At 50.2% G+C, this 18,257-nt stretch overlaps 1 protein-coding gene across 5 annotated transcripts in view; it reads left to right on the plus strand.

The window, feature by feature from the left end:
• The first annotated feature begins 9,841 nt into the window (after nt 1-9,841).
• The window catches only part of GOLGA3 (golgin A3), a 50,181-nt gene continuing 41,765 nt past the window's right edge, over nt 9,842-18,257 (plus strand). For 2 of the 5 annotated variants that reach the window (XR_009216817.1, XM_058531097.1), the window contains exons 1-2: nt 10,525-15,082; nt 17,827-18,105. Coding sequence is in view for 4 of the 5 variants with exons in the window: in XM_058531097.1 (XP_058387080.1) it covers nt 14,950-15,082; nt 17,827-18,105 (412 nt within the window). In the remaining variant the exon portion in view is untranslated. Of the gene's footprint in view, nt 9,866-10,524; nt 15,083-15,982; nt 16,135-17,826; nt 18,106-18,257 lie in introns of those variants that run through there. The other 3 variants (XM_058531098.1, XM_058531099.1, XM_058531100.1) reach the window with 3 other exon arrangements.

Below are 18,257 nucleotides of genomic sequence, written 5' to 3' on the forward strand. Positions count from 1 at the left end.
TCCCCGGAGTGTGTGTGTGTGTGTGTGGGGGTGCTGCAGTGTGCTTCTTCCCGTCACAGTGCGACAGGCTACAGACGGCACTAGTTACCTACTTACTGCCAGCCAGAGGCCACCTGGCAGGTCAGCCGCGTTGGGTGAGTGGGCCCTGCAGGCAGACGTGACTCGGGGTCGGGGCCCAGGTCTGAGCACTGGGGAAAGGCACGGGGTCTTGGATCCGCCAGCCCCAAGGGAGCCACAGCCTGTTGGTCATATTGAAGCCTCGGCTCTGTGTGTAAGGCCTGGGCTCCGCACCTTAGGACGTGGGCTCATCACCCCCTTCACTCCCTCCTCCTCCCTCTCCCGAAAAGCAAGAACAAAGTCTCAGCCCCTTAGAGGATATACCAGCTTTTTTTGCCTAGGTTTAAACGGAACATGCGACTTTGCTGAGGCTGCACTGGATCTGTCAGTGAAGGTAAGGGCACACACCCCATCAGACTCCAGGTCCATGGTGTGGGACTGACTCCGCTGGAGCCTGGGCGCTCCATTTCTGATGAGCACACGGGGTCAGAACAGAGCTGGTTGGCTTTAACCAGCGCGAGGAGCCTTGGGACCAGGGCGGTTGTTCTCCAGGTGATGACGATGAGCTGTTCTACAGGGCTGGATGAGTGTGCTCTCACGACTTTCTGTACTTCCTGTTCCTCAACACCCTCCTACCCCACAGCCAGCCCACGGTTGGGTTGGAGCCCTGCCGTGTGCAACTGTCCTGGTGGCACAGGCTCTCTTGGGGTGTGTGGCCAGCTCCTGCAGAGGGAGACACCCACCTGCTTGTCTGGGCCCAGCCCCAGAGCAGGCCCAGCTGGGTCTCCACTGCTTGCTTCCCACCCCCCACGTTGTCCTACAGCCTTGCTCACCCTGTCCCTCCTGTGCTCCTAGTGCCCCCATCAGAAGAGGTGCCAGCCCTGCCCACACCTCCCATCTGCCGTGCACCCTCCAAGGGGCTGTGCACTAGGTCTTCCTGGCCTGCTGGTCTGAGCTCCGAGGTGAGCGGTTGATCCCATGGAAGCCTCACTGGGCCAGCATCTGTCAGGGCTCCGAGTGCAACCAGGCACGCAGCAAGTCATCTGGAATGCCTCGGAGCTAACAGGATCAGATCACAGCTCAGATCTGAGAGCAGCAGGGGGGCATTGTGGATTTTGCCGCAGTGAAGTGCCCAGACCGGGAGAGGAGGTGGACTCTGAGCCGGGCCTCTCCCAGCGGGGGCCCTCATGCAGTAAAGAGGCCCAGAGTGGCAGGGTTCTGAATCAGTTAGGATTGCCGCTGCAGTGGACACTAGCAGCCCTGCACTAGGAAACTAACCTCTCTGGAGGAAAAAAGCAAAAAGGGGGAATTGACCGGAAAAGCCCAGGGCAGACCTGACTTCAAGCGTGGCTGGACGAAGGAGACTGAACGCCATCCTGGGACCCTTCTTTCCCTCTGTTTATAACGGCAGCTTCCCAGACCTCAGCTTCCGTCAGGCAGAAGCGGTTAACTGGCGGCTTCCCCACTGGTTCAAAGGGAAGCCCATCCCCAACCCCATCACTGATGGGCCAGACCTGAGCCTCTCACTGTCTGCTGGGCCACCAGCACCCCCCAGGCAGGTGAGACAGGGCAGGGGCAGCCCCAGGAAGAGGAAGAGGAAGGGTCGATGTCTCCACGAAGAAAGCAGACTGGCTGCTGGGCCAGCAGGGCCAGGGCTTAAACCCAGCAGGCCAGACAGCCTGCCCAGGCCTGACCCTAATGGCGACTGTGCTGGTGGCGGTCTAGAGGGAGCTCCAGCCAGGTCAGTTACTCCCCTTGGAAACGCCAGGCCACGTGTAGGCAGGGATGTGGAGGAGCCCGGGCACTCTTTCCGGGTGGGATTCATGGGTCCCTGAAGAATTAATTTCAAAGTCCCGGGTGCCTTGGGAGTGCAGCCCCATCTGGCCTCTGTAGTCTCCTCGCTCCCATGGCTTCCCGGCCTCTGAGCCTGTTTGCTCTTCTGTGAGATGGAAACAATACAGTACTTACCACAAGCGGTGTTGAGAAGTGAGGGGCTCAGAACAGCCTGGCACGGAGGAGGCTCTCGGCCTGGGTCAGCAATTATCCTACCTCCTGGCAGAACCTTCCAGCACGTCCTCGGGCATGCTACATGCTGTTTCATGTCTCTGTTGCAAGTGTGTGCCCTTTGCTTCAAATGTCCTCTTTTCTACCCTATCTCTCGTGACATCAACAAAAGTGAATGCAGCAGTGATAATCCGTGTGTGTTCCTTCCTGCTCTCCATCGCTGTCTCAGCTGTACAGAGAAGCAGGAGGGAGGCCCAGCCCCCGAATCCACCAGCTGAAGGCAGCCAGCCACAACAGAGCCCCAGAGACCTGCAGAAGAGCCACCTTGCCAGCTCCCAAGAGATAATTGTTATGGTCCAAGAATGTCATAAGCTGGTAACCTAAACACAGCCATTTGAAAAATCATATAAAGTTGGATTTCATAAGTCATATTATTTATTTATTTTTTGTGAGGAAGATCAGCCCTGAGCTAACATCCCTGCTAATCCTCCTCTTTTTGCTGAGGAAGACCGGCTCTGAGCTAACATCTATTGCCAATCCTGCTCCTCCTTTTTTTTTCCCCCCAAAGCCCCAGTAGATAGTTGTATGTCATAACTGCACACCCTTCTAGTTGCTGTATGTGGGACTCGGCCTCAGCATGGCTGGACAAGGGGTGCGTCGGTGCACCCCCGGGATCCGAACTCAGGCCGCCAGTAGCAGAGCACACGCACTTAACTGCTAAGCCACAGGGCCGGCCCAGTCATATTAAAAACATAGGTAATAGGCCCTCAGGACTCATTCCTTCCTAATGAGTTGACTCCACGTGACCATTACCTGTGCTCTCGTGGGCATTTTCTCACGTGCCTCTGCCTGGTGGAGGTTCTCTATGATGGTGCACGGCCCTTCCCACCCACCCATTTGTGGACCTCGAGTTGGGAGCTTGAAATTGGCCCTGTTGGCAGTGTTCACAGCATGGAAATGGGTAAATGCTACAAATCAGGGTCATTTCATTTTTGTTTTTTCTGGAGAGAAGGTTGTTAAACACTTACCAGCACACCATTGCACTCAAGCAATGTAATCGTGAGAAATAATAAATAGTTGTTTGAAACCACTACGTTTGGGGTAGCTTGTGACATAGCAGTGAATGACAATATCATGGCCCATGAAGGCCCAGCACGGGTCGCCCCTGCCCTCCCCTGGGAACCCTCCCCTTCTACCCACCCCACCTGCAGGGTCTTCTGCTCCGTTTCTGCCTCTGGGCCCTGGCACGTGCCGCTTCCTCATTACTGCTCCTCCTGCAGGGCACCAGATGGCGACACCAGCTCATCACTCAGGGTTAGCTCAGATTCACTCCTCAGAGGGGCCTCCCTGGCCATGGGCCCCCAACCCGCCACTCTAGTATCAGCCTGTTTGGTTTTCTTCCTGGTGCCTGTCATTTTTGGAAAGTAAACATTTACTTACTGTTTGTCTCCCCCTTCAAAAATCCAGAGTGGGGACTTCCTGTCTTGCTCACTATTGTGTACTCAGCCAGAACGTCCGACGGGGCAAGCATCTGATGATCACCGGGGGCTGAATGAACGGATCCCCGTACGCTCTCATTTTTGCTTGACGTGTCTGTGTCTGTCTCCTTCTGAACGGTGAGCCTGGCTGTGTCTTCATCTTTGGTTCTCCTGTGCCTGGCACGAGGCAGACTGGACGTAGTTCACGTCTGTAGAACAGTACGGGAAAGAAACGTTGACAGCCAATCAGAGCAGGAGTTACGGCCATCCACTGTGTGTGGGAGCGCTGTTCCTCTCAGCAGTAGCTCTGTGTGTTACTCTCCTTGGCGCCATAAGAAACACCACAGACAGGAGGCTTAAACAGCAGACACTTATTCCTCACAGTCTGGAGTCTGGAAGTCCAGATCCACATGTCAGCAGGTTAGTTCCCTCTGAGGCCTCTCTCCTTGGTGTGTAGACGGCCGTCTCCTCCTTGTGTCCTCACATGCTTGTCCCTCTGTGTGTGTCTGTGTCCTGATCTCCTCTTCTTATAAGGACCCCAGTCATGTTGGATTGGGCCCACCCATGTGGCCTCATTTTACATTAATCACCTCTTTATGGCCCTATCTCCACATACAGTCACATCCTGAGGTCCTGGGGGTTAGAGCAACATTTGGGGGACACAATTCAGCCCATAACACTGTTATCAAACATCAAACACCATGGGGTTTTATAAAAATCTGGTGGTTTTTTGTGCAAACCCCACACCTTAGATACTATTAATACCCTATGGAAGGCTGAATAATGCCCTCTGCCACCAAAGACACCCATGTCCTATCCCTGGGACCTGTGAATATGTCACCTTATCTAGTAAAAGGGACCTTGCAGATTATGTTAAGGGCCTTGAGATGAGGAGATCATGCTGGATTATCCTGTGGGTCCTCAATATAATTGTGAGGTCCTGATAAAGGGGGCAAGAAGGTTAGAGGTGGGAGATGTGGTGACAGAGCAGAGATTGGAGTGAGGCTCTGGAAGATGGAGGAAGGGGCCAGGAGCCCAGAGATGCCCTAGAAACTGGAAAAGGCAAAGGAAACACACCCTCCCCAGAGCCTCCAGAAGGAACACGGCCCTGAGACACCCTGATTTTGGATGTCTGACCTCCAGAACTGTGAGGGAATGAACTGTTGTTTTAAGCCACTAAGTTTGTGGTGATTTGTTACAGCAGCAACAGGAAGCTAATACACACACCCCACACTCTCCTCCTTTGGTTCTCAGTGTTTAGGAAGGGTCCAGTGTTTTCTGAGGCTTTGCAGTAAGAGGTGGAGAAGTCTCTGCTCAGCTGAGCCCCCGGGGGCACCTTAGCTTCTTGATGGGATGTGGCTGAGCATCTGCCCTGGGCTGGGGCCACTCTGAAGCATGAGAGACAGCCCTCCTGCTCTAGCGACACCTGCTCCCCGGGTGCTCCTCCACCCTGTGGCTTTCGTGTCTACGTGGGAGATGCCCATCCCTTGAACCCCAAATACTCATCTCTAGGTGCCGGCTTGCGGTCTCCACTTGGCAAAGAGAACTCTTTCCAGCACAGAGCCCTGCCCTGTCCATGCATGCCTGCCCTCACAGTCTCCCCCATCTCAGAAAATGGCTCGGCCCCCACCAGTGGCTTGGACCCCCAAGGAGTCATCCTCGGTCTCTCCTTCCCTCAGTACCACCGCCCCCCACATCAGCAAGTCCACTGAGCACTACTTCCAGAACTCGGCCTTGACCCTCCCACTGCGCTCCATCTCACGGCCTCTGCCCGCGGCCAGCAGAGCCCAAGTCTCAAGCTGCCCCACAACCCACATCCGCCTGGCCCCTGAGCCATCTCTTCAAACATGCCAGATGCCTCCCCACCACTCTGACGGACCCTGGCGGCTTGCCCCCTCAGCCTTGTCGAGGACCCTGTGGACGTGTGAATTCCTTTCCTCTTCAAGCTCTTTCCCCAGAGCTTTACATGCCTCCTCGTCGTGCGAGTTCAGCTCAAGAATGACTTCCTTGAGAAACCTCTGAACACATGGCTCCCCTTGCTGTTCCCGATCCTGCAACACTGATCCCACAGTTCCCTGCAGGACTCCTCATCTCACTTTATTCATTCGTTTGTTCAAACCCATGGGAGAGGGCCACCCCACACCATCTGTCTAAAATAGCTGCACGCCTCCTTGCCCCTCCTTACCCTGTCCTTCTCTTCACTCCTCACTTCCTGTCTTGCGTGTCTGTTTTTGTTGTCTGGTTCTCCAATAGAATGTAACTTCCACGACAGCAGGGACTGTGTACAGCGTCTAGAATAGTCCTCGGGATACGGCTGGCCGCAATGAATACTTAATGAATGAACGAATGACAGCCCAATGTAAACGGCAGCCCCTCCCACTCTAATGCACACGCGTTATTGCTCTGAAGGCCTGGTCTCCCCACACAAAGGAAGCCAGACTGGAGCTGGGATCTCGTCCCTGCTCTTCCTCCATCTAACCCTGCACACAGAACATTGCCCAGGATGTTCGAGGCACTGGGAAGTGTCTGTCAACAAATGAATGATAAGGGCCGGCCCGGTGGTGTAGTGGTTAAGTTTGTGCACTCCACTTCGGTGGCCTGGGGTTCACAGGTTTGGATCCTGGGCACAGACCTACACACCACTCATCAAGCTGTGCTGTGGCGGTGTCCCACATACAAATAGAGGAAGATGGACACAGATGTTAGCTCAGGGACAATCTTCCTCAGCAAAAAAACCAAAAACCAAAAACAACAAATGAATTGATAACAAAATGTGGTATATCCAGACAGTGGAATATTATTCAGCCACAAAAAGGAACTAGTTCTGATACATGCTAAAACATGGATGAATCTCAAAACATTATGCTAAGTAAATGAGAAGCCAGTCACAAAAGGCCACATATTGTGTGATCCTATGTATATGAAACATCCAGAATAGGCCAATCCATAGAGATAGAGAGTACATTAGTGGTTGTCAGGAGCTGGAGAAGAAGGAATGGGCAGGATGTGCAGCTATGACGTGCAACTATCTACTGGGGCTTTGGGGGGAAAATAAATAAATAAAATTATAAAAAAAAAAAAGGAATGGGCAGTGACTGCATGCATATGGGCAAGAGGAATCGTTTGGGGGTTATGGAAATATTCTAAAACTGAACTGTAGTAAATCCAGTTTTATTTACTAGATGTAGTAAATCCAGTTCTATTTATAAAAATGTAGTAAATGTAACTGTAAATTTACTTTAAAAATCATTGAATTGTACACATGAAATGGGTCAATTATATTGTATGTATATAATACCTTAATAAAACTGTTAAAAATTTTACTTAGATTAGTAGTTTTTTTCTGTGTGGATATGCCATCAACTTAATATATCATTAGGCTCATTTGTTTCCGTTTGTATTTAGATTTAGTGTTTGTCACATTTTTCTTGCTAATTTAATTACCTCCCCAGTTTCCCCCATTGCTTGCATTTTACATAGCTATAGCACAACATCAAAACCAGGAAACTGACATGGTCCAAAGTGTTTGCACAATTCCATGTCATTTTAGCCCATGTGCAGATTTATGGAATCATCACTGCAATCAAGATGCAGAACTGCTCTATCACCACAAAGACCTCCTTCGTCCTGTCCTGCTTTGTCATACCCATCCCATCATTCCTAACCCTTGGCAACCACTAATCTGCTTTCCATCTCTATAATTTTGTGATTCCAAGAATGTTACATACATGAAATCATATCATACATTATAGTCTTTTTGAGATATTTTTTTCCCCTCAGCATAATGCCCTTGAGATTGATCCAAATTGTTGCATGTATCAATAGTTTCTTCTTATTGCGGAGTAGAATTCCATGGTATGGATGTACCATGGTTTGTATAACCATTCATCCATTGTAGGACTGGTTGAATTTTGGTTGTTTCCAGTTTTGAACTACTACAAATAAAGCTACTGTGAACAATAGTGTACAGGTTTTTGTGTGGACATAAATTTCTCCGAGTTAAATATCCAGGAGTGCAGTTTCTGGGTCATATAATTAAGCGTATGTTTAATTTTTAAAGAAATTGCCAAACTATATTCCAGAGTGGCTGTACCATTTTACATTCCCAGCAGCAATGCATGAGAGATCTAGTTTCTCCACATCATTATCAGCATTTGGTATTGCCACTATTTTATTTTAGCTCCTCTGATAGGTGTGTAGTAATATCTCAGGTGGTCTTAATTTGCATCTCTATACTAGCTAATGATGTTGAACATTTTTCACAAGCTTATTTGCCATTCGTATATCCTGTTCAGTGAAATGTCTCTTCATATATTTGCTTATCTTCTAATTGTATTTTTTTAATGTTAGTTTTGAGAGTTCTCGATATATTCTAGGTACCAGTCCTTCATCAAATATGTGGTTTGCAAATTTTTCTCACAGTCGATAGCTTGTCTTTTCATTCTCTTAATGGAGTCATTCTCAAAACAAAAGTTTTTTTTTTTTTTTTTTTTGTGCAGAAGATCAGCCCTGAGCTAACATCCATGCCAATCTTCCTCTTTTTGCTGAGGAAGACCGGCCCTGAGATAACATCTATTGCCAAGCCTCCTCCTTTTTCTCCCCAAAGCCCCAGAAGATAGTTGTATGTCATAGTTGCACATCCTTCTAGTTGCTGTATGTGGGACGCCACCTCAGCATGGCCAGACAAGTGGTGCGTCGGTGCACGCCCAGGATCCAAACCCGGGCTGCCAGTAGCAGAGTGCGTGCACTTAACCGCTAAGCCATGGGGCTGGCCCCAAAACAAAAGTTTTTTTGATGGAATCCAATTTATTGCTTTCTTTTGTGGATTGTGCTTTTGGCATCATGTCTAAGAACTCTTCACGAAGTCCTCAGTCCTTAAAATTTTCTCCTATTTTTCTTGTAAAAGTTTTATATTTTCATACATTTTGACACGTAAGTCCATGATCATTTTGAATTAAATTTTGCATTTCCAGATGACATGATGGTCTACATGTAAAATTCCAAGGAATTTACAACAAAAAAATACCTAGAACTGGGGCCGGCCCGGTGGCGCAGGCGGTTAAGTGCGCGCGCTCCGCTGCGGCGGCCCGGGGTTCGCTGGTTCGGATCCCGGGCGCGCACCGACGCACTGCTTGGTAAGCCATGCTGTGGCGGCATCCCATATAAAGTGGAGGAAGATGGGCACCGATGTTAGCCCAGGGCCGTCTTCCTCAGCAAAAAAAAAAAAGAGGAGGATTGGCGGATGTTAGCTCAGGGCTGATCTCCTCACAAAAAAAAAAAAAAAAATACCTAGAACTAATAAGTGAATTCAGGAAGGTCTCAGGATACAAGACCAACACACACAATTGCATCACATTTCTATACACTAACAATGAACACGTGAAAACCAAAATTTAAGACACAATACCATTTACAATCACTCCAAAGAAAATGAAATACTGAGATGTAAACTTCACCAAACATGTACAGGTGCACCCGCATGCTTTTAAAACTAGAAAACGCTGATGAAAGAAATGAAAGAAGACCTAAATAAGTGGAGAGACATACCATGTTCATGGAGTGAAAGCCACATAGTAAAGATATCAATTCTCCCCAAATCGATCTATAGTTTTAATGCAATTCCTATCAAAATCCCAGTAAGGATTTTTGTAGACATGGACAAGTTTATTCTAAAAGTTATACGGAAGGACACGGGACCCAGATAGCTAGAGCAATCATGAAAAAGAATAGAGCGGGAGGACCCACTGCCCCACATTAGGGCTTGCTGTAAAGCAAAGGCCAAAACACGAAAAGATGAACAACCACGGGCGCGGCGCAGGTTTGGGGTCTGGGGTGCCGTGGGCGGAGAGGAGTAGTCGGCGCGCCCCACCTCCGCGCCGCATGACTCCGCCCCCGCGTTTACTAGCCACGCCCCAAACGGGGCCGCGGCGAGAGCGGCCACGCCCGTAAGTTGACGGGATGGGCCGGGCGGGGACCGGAGCGCAGGCCACGCCACTTCCGCCGGAAGCTCAATGCCAACTTCCTGTCGCAGTCGGTCCTGCAAGTCTGGGAAGCTGAGTTTCTACAGGGAAGAGGCGCAAACTCACTTTCTGAAATTCGCGTCGGGCCAGTTGCTAGGGGGCTCGATCCCGACCCTGCGTCTGGGGCAGTCCCGCCTGAGGACCGCTGCCGGCGCGCAGAGGAGGACGTTTTCTCTTCCGGAACGGAGGCGGCGCGCAGGGGCTGTTTCCGGGGGGCCCGACGCAGCGCCGCGCCGCGCCCCGCCCCTCGCGCGGCCACGTCTCCGCCGGAGCAGTCGGGTCGGTGGCGCGGCCTCCGCGGCGCGGGTGAGGGTCCCAGGGCGCCGGGCGGGGCTGGGCTGGGCCGGGAGGGCGCGGCAGGGCGGGGGCGGGGCCGCACACCCGTTGCCTTCGGGCCCGCGAGCGCCCCTCTCGCCCGTGGCGCCGCCTCGGGCCCGGGCGCCCGCTCCGGCCTCTCGCGGGAGTCCCGTCAGGACGGCCGCCGGCGCGGGGCCGGGGCCGGCGTCGAGGGGCCGGTGGCCGCGCCTGCGCTCCGTCGGTGCCGCCTCGGCGCTGGGTGCTCCGGGCGTTTCGCCGGCGCGGGGACGCCGGCCCGGGTCAGCGGCCCGCCGTCCCGAGCGCGTCTGCGGAGCGCCCGTCGGTGGCCGTCGCGGGCGCGGTGGAGTCCTGTCGGGGCCCGGCCCCGGCCGCAGACGGCGAAGGAGGCGACACTGACGCGCCGGGTGCTCGGGGGTCTGCGGGGAGGCGGCTCTGGCGCCCGGGCCTCTGACGAGGAGCCGGCGGCGCGGCGTTGCGGGTGCGCGGGCTGCGGGCAGAGGACGGCGCGTGCGGAGACCCGGGCGGGGGGGGTTAGGCGTCCTGGGCAGGGGTCGGAGGAGGGGTGGCGGCAGAGGAGGGGTGGCAGGACACGGGCGCCGCGGGAGGGCCGCTGTGCGCGGCTCCGGTGCACCTGCGAGGGTTGGGTTTTATTGTCACTGCGATTGAACACCGCTAGGACCTCGTGAGCCACTAACGGGTGACTCATGGGTTCTTTAAATTGTAAATTGTCTCTTTAACTGCAAACAGCTCTTGACTGGATTGATGGCTTTCAGTCACAGCGTACCTTGAACGGCAAGAAAAGAAACGAAAAGTCATCTGATGTTACCCAGATTCAGAAGTAGCCTTATTTTGGCCGGTTGCTTTAAGCAGCAGTATACTTTCTTAAGTGAGAATATTTTCAGTCGCCTTTTAGCTATTAGTTTTGACAAATAACAATTGAAAGGAAAATAACACTAATAATAATAACTACCATTTATTGAGCGCGTAGGACAGACCCTGTGCTTGTTGCATTTAATACTGGCAGAAAGTTCGTGTTGTTTTTCTCATCTTACTAATGAGGAAACTGGCGACTTGTGGTTAGAAGTCTGCCCGTGACCGCACAGCTGAGGGTGGAGTAGTCCCGACCCGAAGCCCAGATCTCTGACGCCAGAGCCTGTCTTGTACGGAGCACTGCTGGACGGTGACCTGGGGCTCTTCAGGGTTTTCACTTGGTGCCTTGGTCTCTGTTCACTTGGTTACGAGTGTGGCCTCAGCTAGATATTACCTTCTTAAAGGAATCCTGTTTATCTTTAGCCGTTCTCTGTTGTTCCTAATTGCCGGTAGGAACAACTGAAATAAGATGGGGTAGCTGGAGCTGTTAATGTGTCTACACCGAATTCATGTAATCTGCTGTATGGGCGAAGCGGGAAGTCATACAGGTGCCTGAGACCGTGGTTTCTCAGCATGAAGTCCCTTGATGTCAGACAGGGGTGAGCCCAGAGGTACGAACACTCGGCGTAGTTGTGAGTGATGGCTTTGCCCTGTCTCTTCCCTCCAGAAACACAGCAGAGTGCAGGTGGTCAAAATGGTGCTATGATAAGACTGATCTCTTTGTTTGTTTATTTTTTTTAAGTCACAGAATGGAGTGCATGTTACTAATAACAGCTTCCTTGTGATGTGCTCCCAGCTGTCTGACCCTCCTCCTTGTTCTGTTTTTGTCAGCAGTCTGAGGTAATGAGGCCCTGAACGACTGAGTTATGCTAAGTAAAATTCACCTAAGACTGAGGATAGACAGGGAATGCCAGTTCAGTGCCCACAGGAGAAGTGTCACTTCACCAAAGGTTGCTTTGGGCAGTCAGTGAATTCTCTCTCTTGTCCGGCTTCAGGCTGCATGTGAACAGGAGCCACTTTCATGACCAGTCACAGTCACGGGGTCTCTATTCTGGAGGGCTGCACCATCCATCTCTGGAGCGGGTAGGACTGCTTGGGAATTAGAAGGTTTCTTGTGTAGCAAGAAATCCAAAAGGAATTAAATGAGTGTAGTGTGTGATGGCATTGGGCTCAGACAAGCTGACGCATTTGTCTCCATGTTTAGCGTGCCTTCATCAGTGGACCTCAGACGTCTCGGCCTATGTTCCCCTTTCCTGGACAGCATCAGGGTCAGACATTGTCACTATGTGCCTTTCCTCTATGGTGGCACGTTCTCCTCTGCGGCTCCTTGGCTGCCCCCACTTCTCTGCTTGGCATGTTCTGTCTTTAGTAGATAAATCCAGTCCTGCTGGCTGTCCTGCTCCTCCTCCTCATCCTGGTGACATTGCTTATCTGGGCTGTGACCATTACATGCTGCCCTCCCAGTTTATGATTCCCAGGGGCTTTCTTTGCCCCCATTGGAACTGTAGCGCCCAGGTATTTTTAGTAGAAATAGAATTTTTCTGTATTTGAAAAGGCAGTGTTGACACTCAAGGATGCAAATACTGTATCATTTTGTTTTGGAACCACTATCTTGGTCCCTAAGTGGGGAACTCAATGGAGCCAAGGATTTCCGTCAGTAGCCTGCATTGAGCACCGCTCTGAGTGGAAGATATTAGAGGGGTGGGGCAGTCTTGGAGTGGTGGTTTCTGCTTTCAAGGATCTTACGGTGTGATGGAGGAGACACACTGCAGTGTGATGTGCATGCAGGGGATATCGTGGTGGCAGAAGGCAGTGGGCCAGGTGCTTTACCTGAGGCCCAGGAGAGACTTCAGAGCAGCACCTAATGGTAGACTTGGAAGGATCCGTGGGAATTTGCCTGGTGGTCAAGAGGAGAAGGGCGTCCGCAGCAGAGGGATCAGCTTCTGCCTGAAAATCATTCATCTATCGTTGTTATCCTTCCAGGCATTGTGGACAGCAGACTGGTGATTTAGACATCTTCACCCCTGCCCCCTAAGAGGCAGAAACAGAGACGTTTCAAAGCAAAATGCAAACGTTTTCTTTTGTCAAGGAACTTGTTGGGATGACCAGCACATGCAGTAGGCCGTATGCAGTGACAGTTGATTCCATATTCCACCATGCTTGTTCCTACACATCTGTCTGTAATTGTCTGTCCTTGAAGTGGCAGGCCTGCGATGGAGGGGCAGCCTAGCCATCCTTTGGCTGAAGTGCCTTGCCTTGCGTTGTGGGCTTCTTCTCGACAGCTTTACATCCTGGCCTCGTGGGCTTGCCACCAGCTGTTCCCAGGGAATGTCTGGGATTGTAGTTGAGAGGCAGGCTAGGCGTCTCGATGGTTTTCCATGGAGCTGGGACCTTGTGAAATGGTGATTTTCAGAGGGGCCTGTGGGATGTATAAGGACAGGTGTGGAGCCTCCAAGGGCCCATTTGTCTACCCCTCCACCTGGAAAGTCTCTCCAGGGGTGAAAGAGGTTACCAGTTACTGCAGAGATGAAACGAGATTGAGAACTTGCATACAGCATCACGTTTTGACCAGCCTCAGTAACTCCCTCCATTTCTCTCACTCAGGTGTCCTTTCAGTTTTCAAATACTTCTGTGAGCCAGGCACCGTGAGCCAGACTGGCGCCCAGTGCTTTTTGATTAGCTACACTGGATGGTAGTTACCCAGGTTTTCACACGTTTCAGTCAACAGTCCTTTCTAATACAAATCCTCACTGCTAGTTTTATACTTCATAGTAGACCTAACCTTTTTATATTCTTAACAGCATTATTATTATCCCATAGTGTCTTTGGTCTGTAGGGTGCCAACAACAGAGAGGAACGTGTGGATTATTAGAGCCACACATTCTGGGTTCGCACACAGGGACACTCCCATCACCTGTCACTCGCTGCATGGGTAGACCAGGTTATGCCAACCACCTGTGGGTGCCTATTCATGGTGACAGAGTGAGAGAGGATTATCAGAGTAAATGCTCCTGGAAAAACAGGTGCACCTATGTCCTACTGCTGTTGAGTCAGTGTTGGCCCCTTCTTGTGAGGGCCACTGCTTAGGCTCTTATCTGAAAAGTCTGTGGGATTTGTAAGCTGGAGAGGAAAGTCACGTACATTTTTGTCCTGAAACATATGAAACACAGAAGAGTACATAGGATAATATGAAACTTATTTTAAATAAAGTAAATGCTAACATTTCTGCAGCATGAATAATAGCTCACACCTTATCTGTTGATGAGGAAGTGAACTGATAACATCCTCAGTACACTTCAGAAGGGGTAACCAGCTGCCAAACTTTGGGCAAAGCTTTGCTCCCTTAAACTTAGCCACCAGGATGGGCTAAAAGATAGCTGATCCTGCTAGAAATGAAAGATGGGACCAGCCACCTCTGTGAGATGCTTTCTCTGCCCCTGGTCCAAGGTGGCTGCCTTTCCATGTGTCCTTGTCTCCCTGCTTCCCCCATACAGTGCATAGTCACCATGTCCCATGCAGTGCTTCTTTCATTTTGCCCCTCTAGATCCAAGCTGTGGCCTTGGGCACTGTCACGCCAGCTCTCCTGGGAGGGGAGCTTGCCCTGTGAGTGCTTAGGCCTGTGTGTCCAATACAGATGCATGTGGCTATTTACACTCAAATGAGTTAAATTTAGATAAATAAAAACCCAGTTCCTCAGTCTCCCAGGCCCCATCCCAGCTCGGTGGCCACCTGTGACAGTTACAGAGCCAGTTATGGAGCTTCTCTGCCTGCAGGTTGGTCTTCAGCCAGCACCCATACAGACATAAGCGCCTTCAGGAATGGGCCCTGGTGTGGCTGGTCAGCTTTTTATACTCAGAACCTAGGATGCTGTAGGTGATTAGGATTATTTGTTGCATCAATAAATGTGTATTTGTTTGTTATACGGATGCAATTTGGGAACCAAATGTTAATCTTGGAATTCTTACTCTCAATCTGACAAATGAAGTTTGATAAAACCTTCTTTCTCTTTCTCCTGTCAGGTATCATGATATTACTTGGTTTGATTTCAAGCTATTTTTGAGACTTTAAATCTCCTCCTGAAAATGGAAAACCAAGTGCAGTCCTTCCCAGGAGCTCTTGGCTGTTGCTAATGGCAGAAACCAAACTTGCTAGCAGTTCTCTTGCAGCCCTTGAGTGTCAGCCCAGCCTGTGTCGTCCTGACCATGGATGGTGTGTCGGCCGTGCAGGATGGCCTCTTGGAGGACGGAGCTGGCAATGGGACCTCAGCTCACCCTGAGGCCCTCCCAAAGTCCCCGGGCTCGCTGGCACCGCCTGACCAGCGTGATGAAGCACAGCGTAAGTCTCTGGTTACTCTGTGTGCTGCTGACTTTTTGCCTTTAAACAGGAGGGTGTGGATCAGCTTGGTTTTGGAGGAAGACTGTGGTGTTTAAGATCATAATGAACTTTTTATTTATTCAAAGTGTGTTTTTAGTACACAGATAAGTGTTTTCTCTTGGTTGATGCCAACTTTTTTATTTTTATTTATTTATTTATTTATTGGTGAGGAAGATTGGCCCTGAGCTAACATTTGTTGCCAATCTTCCTCTTTTTTTTGGCTTGAGAAAGATTAGCCCTGAGCTAACATCTTTGCCAGTCTTCCTCCACTTTTTTATATGTGGATCGCCCCCACAGCATGGCTGATGAGTGGTGTCGGTCCACGCCTGGGATCTGAACTCACAAACCCGGGCCGCTGAAGCAAAGTGTGCTGAACTTAACCACTATGCCACAGGGCCAGCCCCAAGATGCCAATTTTAGATCAAGCACCATGCATGTTAAATAGAATAGGAACTGTCCCACTCTTCTGCTCCAGCAGGATGGAGCAGCACTGTTTTCTCTTAAGGCTTCTGTGAGTCCTCACTGACACGTTATTGTTCCCTGCCTAGCATTCTACCTTTTTGGTTGCTTGGTTGCCAAAATTTTATTTACTGGGATCCAGAAATGGTCCAGTAGTGGTCCAGGGATTATCAGATCACACTTGCCTGTTAGCTGATGGGTTATTTGTGCATCAGAAGTACAGGGTGAATTATTCACTCAGTTCTCATGCCTCTTCCTTCTCAGGAGGGTCAGTGTAGTGTGTGCTTGAAAATCGTAGAGTGTATAGGTACTCATTTACTAGTAGAAATTGCATTCTGATTCTTGTAAAACAATGTTCAAGCACCTAATTGGCTTTGTTGATTACTAATCTTTAAATGCCAGGCAAGGCTGGTAACAGCATGAGCCCCAGACCAAGGATTCTACAGTGGGACAGACAGAGAGCCAGCTTTTAGATCCTCCCCTAAGAGTAATGAGCCCTCGAGCAAGATCCTTAATTTGTCTCAGCCTCACTCTCTTCTTGTGTAAAATGGAAGGTCAGTGGTACCTGCATCTTAGGGTAGTCGTGAGGGCGAAAAGAAATGGCGCTCATGAAAGGCAGGCACTCGGGAAGCATCCAGGAAGTGGTAGTGGCCGTTTTTGTTGTCCCCGCATCATCGTTGTCATCATTATTTGTTTATCCATAATCAGGTATGTGTTTGGAAACAATTAAGTGTTATTGTTTATTGGCTCTTTTAGGTTTTTTTTAAAGTGCAATATGATGGCTCAAAAATTTCCTTTTATGTAAACGGGAATATGTAGAGACTCTCCCCGATCTGTAAACCCATCAGAAAGTGGTATTGACCTGACTGACTTGTACCTGAACTGCAGGATTTCCCCTCACCCCGCAGTGGAGCTGCAGGGGTCATTGGTGTGAGAGCAGACAGTCGTGTCAGTTGTGGCCGGGTCTCGTGGCTCTGCTTGAGCTCTGTGGCGCCCCGTTTGTATTCTGGTTTTCCTTCCGGGGAGGCCTGACAGTCAGTGGCTGTGTTAGTTGGAACTCACATTTCCAGTGACAGAAACACATTTAATTGAATTTGCTTGGGCAAAAAGGGAATTTCCTGGATGCATAATGGGTATGTCACGGGATCCCAGTGATGCTGATTTCTGTGAGATACTGGGCGCTGCTGTTCGTGGGAAACACTTGCACCCTTCCTCCCTCCCTCCACATCTATCTTGGTTCTTGGAATGCGGACTGACTGACCCACCAGGGTGAAGGGGCAGGGAAGAGACTAAAAATTATTTAATTGTAAGAAGTCTTTCTTCCTTTTTTCCTTTTGATAAGGACATAAGTTTTAGTTACTGTATAAACAAGTCTATGTATAAAAATGTTAGTGGGTGAAACTGAGCTTGATACGTGGGTGTATAGTCATCATTGGTTAAACTTGGGTTTGTTTGTTTTATTTTTTGCTGAGGAAGATTCACTCTGAGCTAACATCCACTGCCAGTCTTCCTCTTTTTGTATGTGAGCCACTACCACAGCATGGCCACAGTGGTGTTGGTCTGCACCTGGGAACCGAACCCCCGGGCCCCCCGGGCCCCCAAAGCAGAGTGTGCTGAATTTAACCACTAGGCGACTGGGGCTGGCCCTAAACTTGGGTTTTTATCTAACAAGTGTTCATCAAGCAGAAGAACAGACTCTGGGTTCTGTGTTCAAGTTTGCCGTAATTGTTCTGATCAGCTAATCTACCTCTTTGCCTTAGATTTCTCATTTTGGAGGATAAACTTATGCTTTGAAATGACTTTGGAATCAGCCCTTTGTAAATGTGAGGCTGTGACTGATTGGCACAGCTGTTAGAAACACCTGTTAGAAACATTGTCAGCTATGTTTTAAGCACTTGTTTTCTTTTGCTGTTTTTTAAAAGACTTGAATAAGATTTCTCATTGGTCTTATTTCAATGAAAAGGAAACACTACCGCTTAAGTTCTGTGACCAAAGCGCAGGGGAGAGGGTGTTCCACAGGTGGGGATGTTAGGCCCTAAGAGGTCAAGCAATTTGTGCATGTCACCTGCCCACGGGAGAAGAACCCAGGACCTGCTCTCCTCTCAGAGCGAAAAGATTTACAGGATGGGGAGATGGTGTTTGCTCATGTATTGAGATTCTGTTTTGTCCGGTTTTAGCTGTGTGTCTGAAAAACAACTTGATCTAGTTGTTAAAACCGCGATGGCCCAGCACGCTCTCTTTTCCAGGTGCCACTGTTGAGGTGAGCAGAGCTTCAGATGAAGGAGAAAGCCTGGATGTACCTAGCAAGGGGGACACCTGTCAGAACGGGCCGACGCCACAGTTCCCAGACCCTCCGTCATCTCTTGGTCCCACCACAAGCCCAGTGGGTCCTGATGCCTCCCCAGGTGTGGCTGGTTTCCATGACAACCTAAGGAAGTCTCAGGGGACTAGTGCTGAGGGCAGTGTTAGAAAAGAAGCCTTGCAGTCTCTCAGACTCAGTCTTCCTATGCAAGAAACGCAACTGTGTAAGCATCTGTTCTCGCCGGGCTCTTCCTTGTTCTCTCCCACCCCTCCTCCCGTGTCCCTTGTCGCTCACCACCCTTCAGAGATACATGCCCTGACCGGCTCGCTGGTTATCTCTCTGTCATTTGCTGTTATATCACTATGCTGGGTTGTG

Source organism: Diceros bicornis, chromosome 35 (genome assembly GCF_020826845.1).
Source record: "Diceros bicornis minor isolate mBicDic1 chromosome 35, mDicBic1.mat.cur, whole genome shotgun sequence".
In the NCBI taxonomy this organism is placed as follows: Eukaryota; Metazoa; Chordata; class Mammalia; order Perissodactyla; family Rhinocerotidae; genus Diceros; species Diceros bicornis.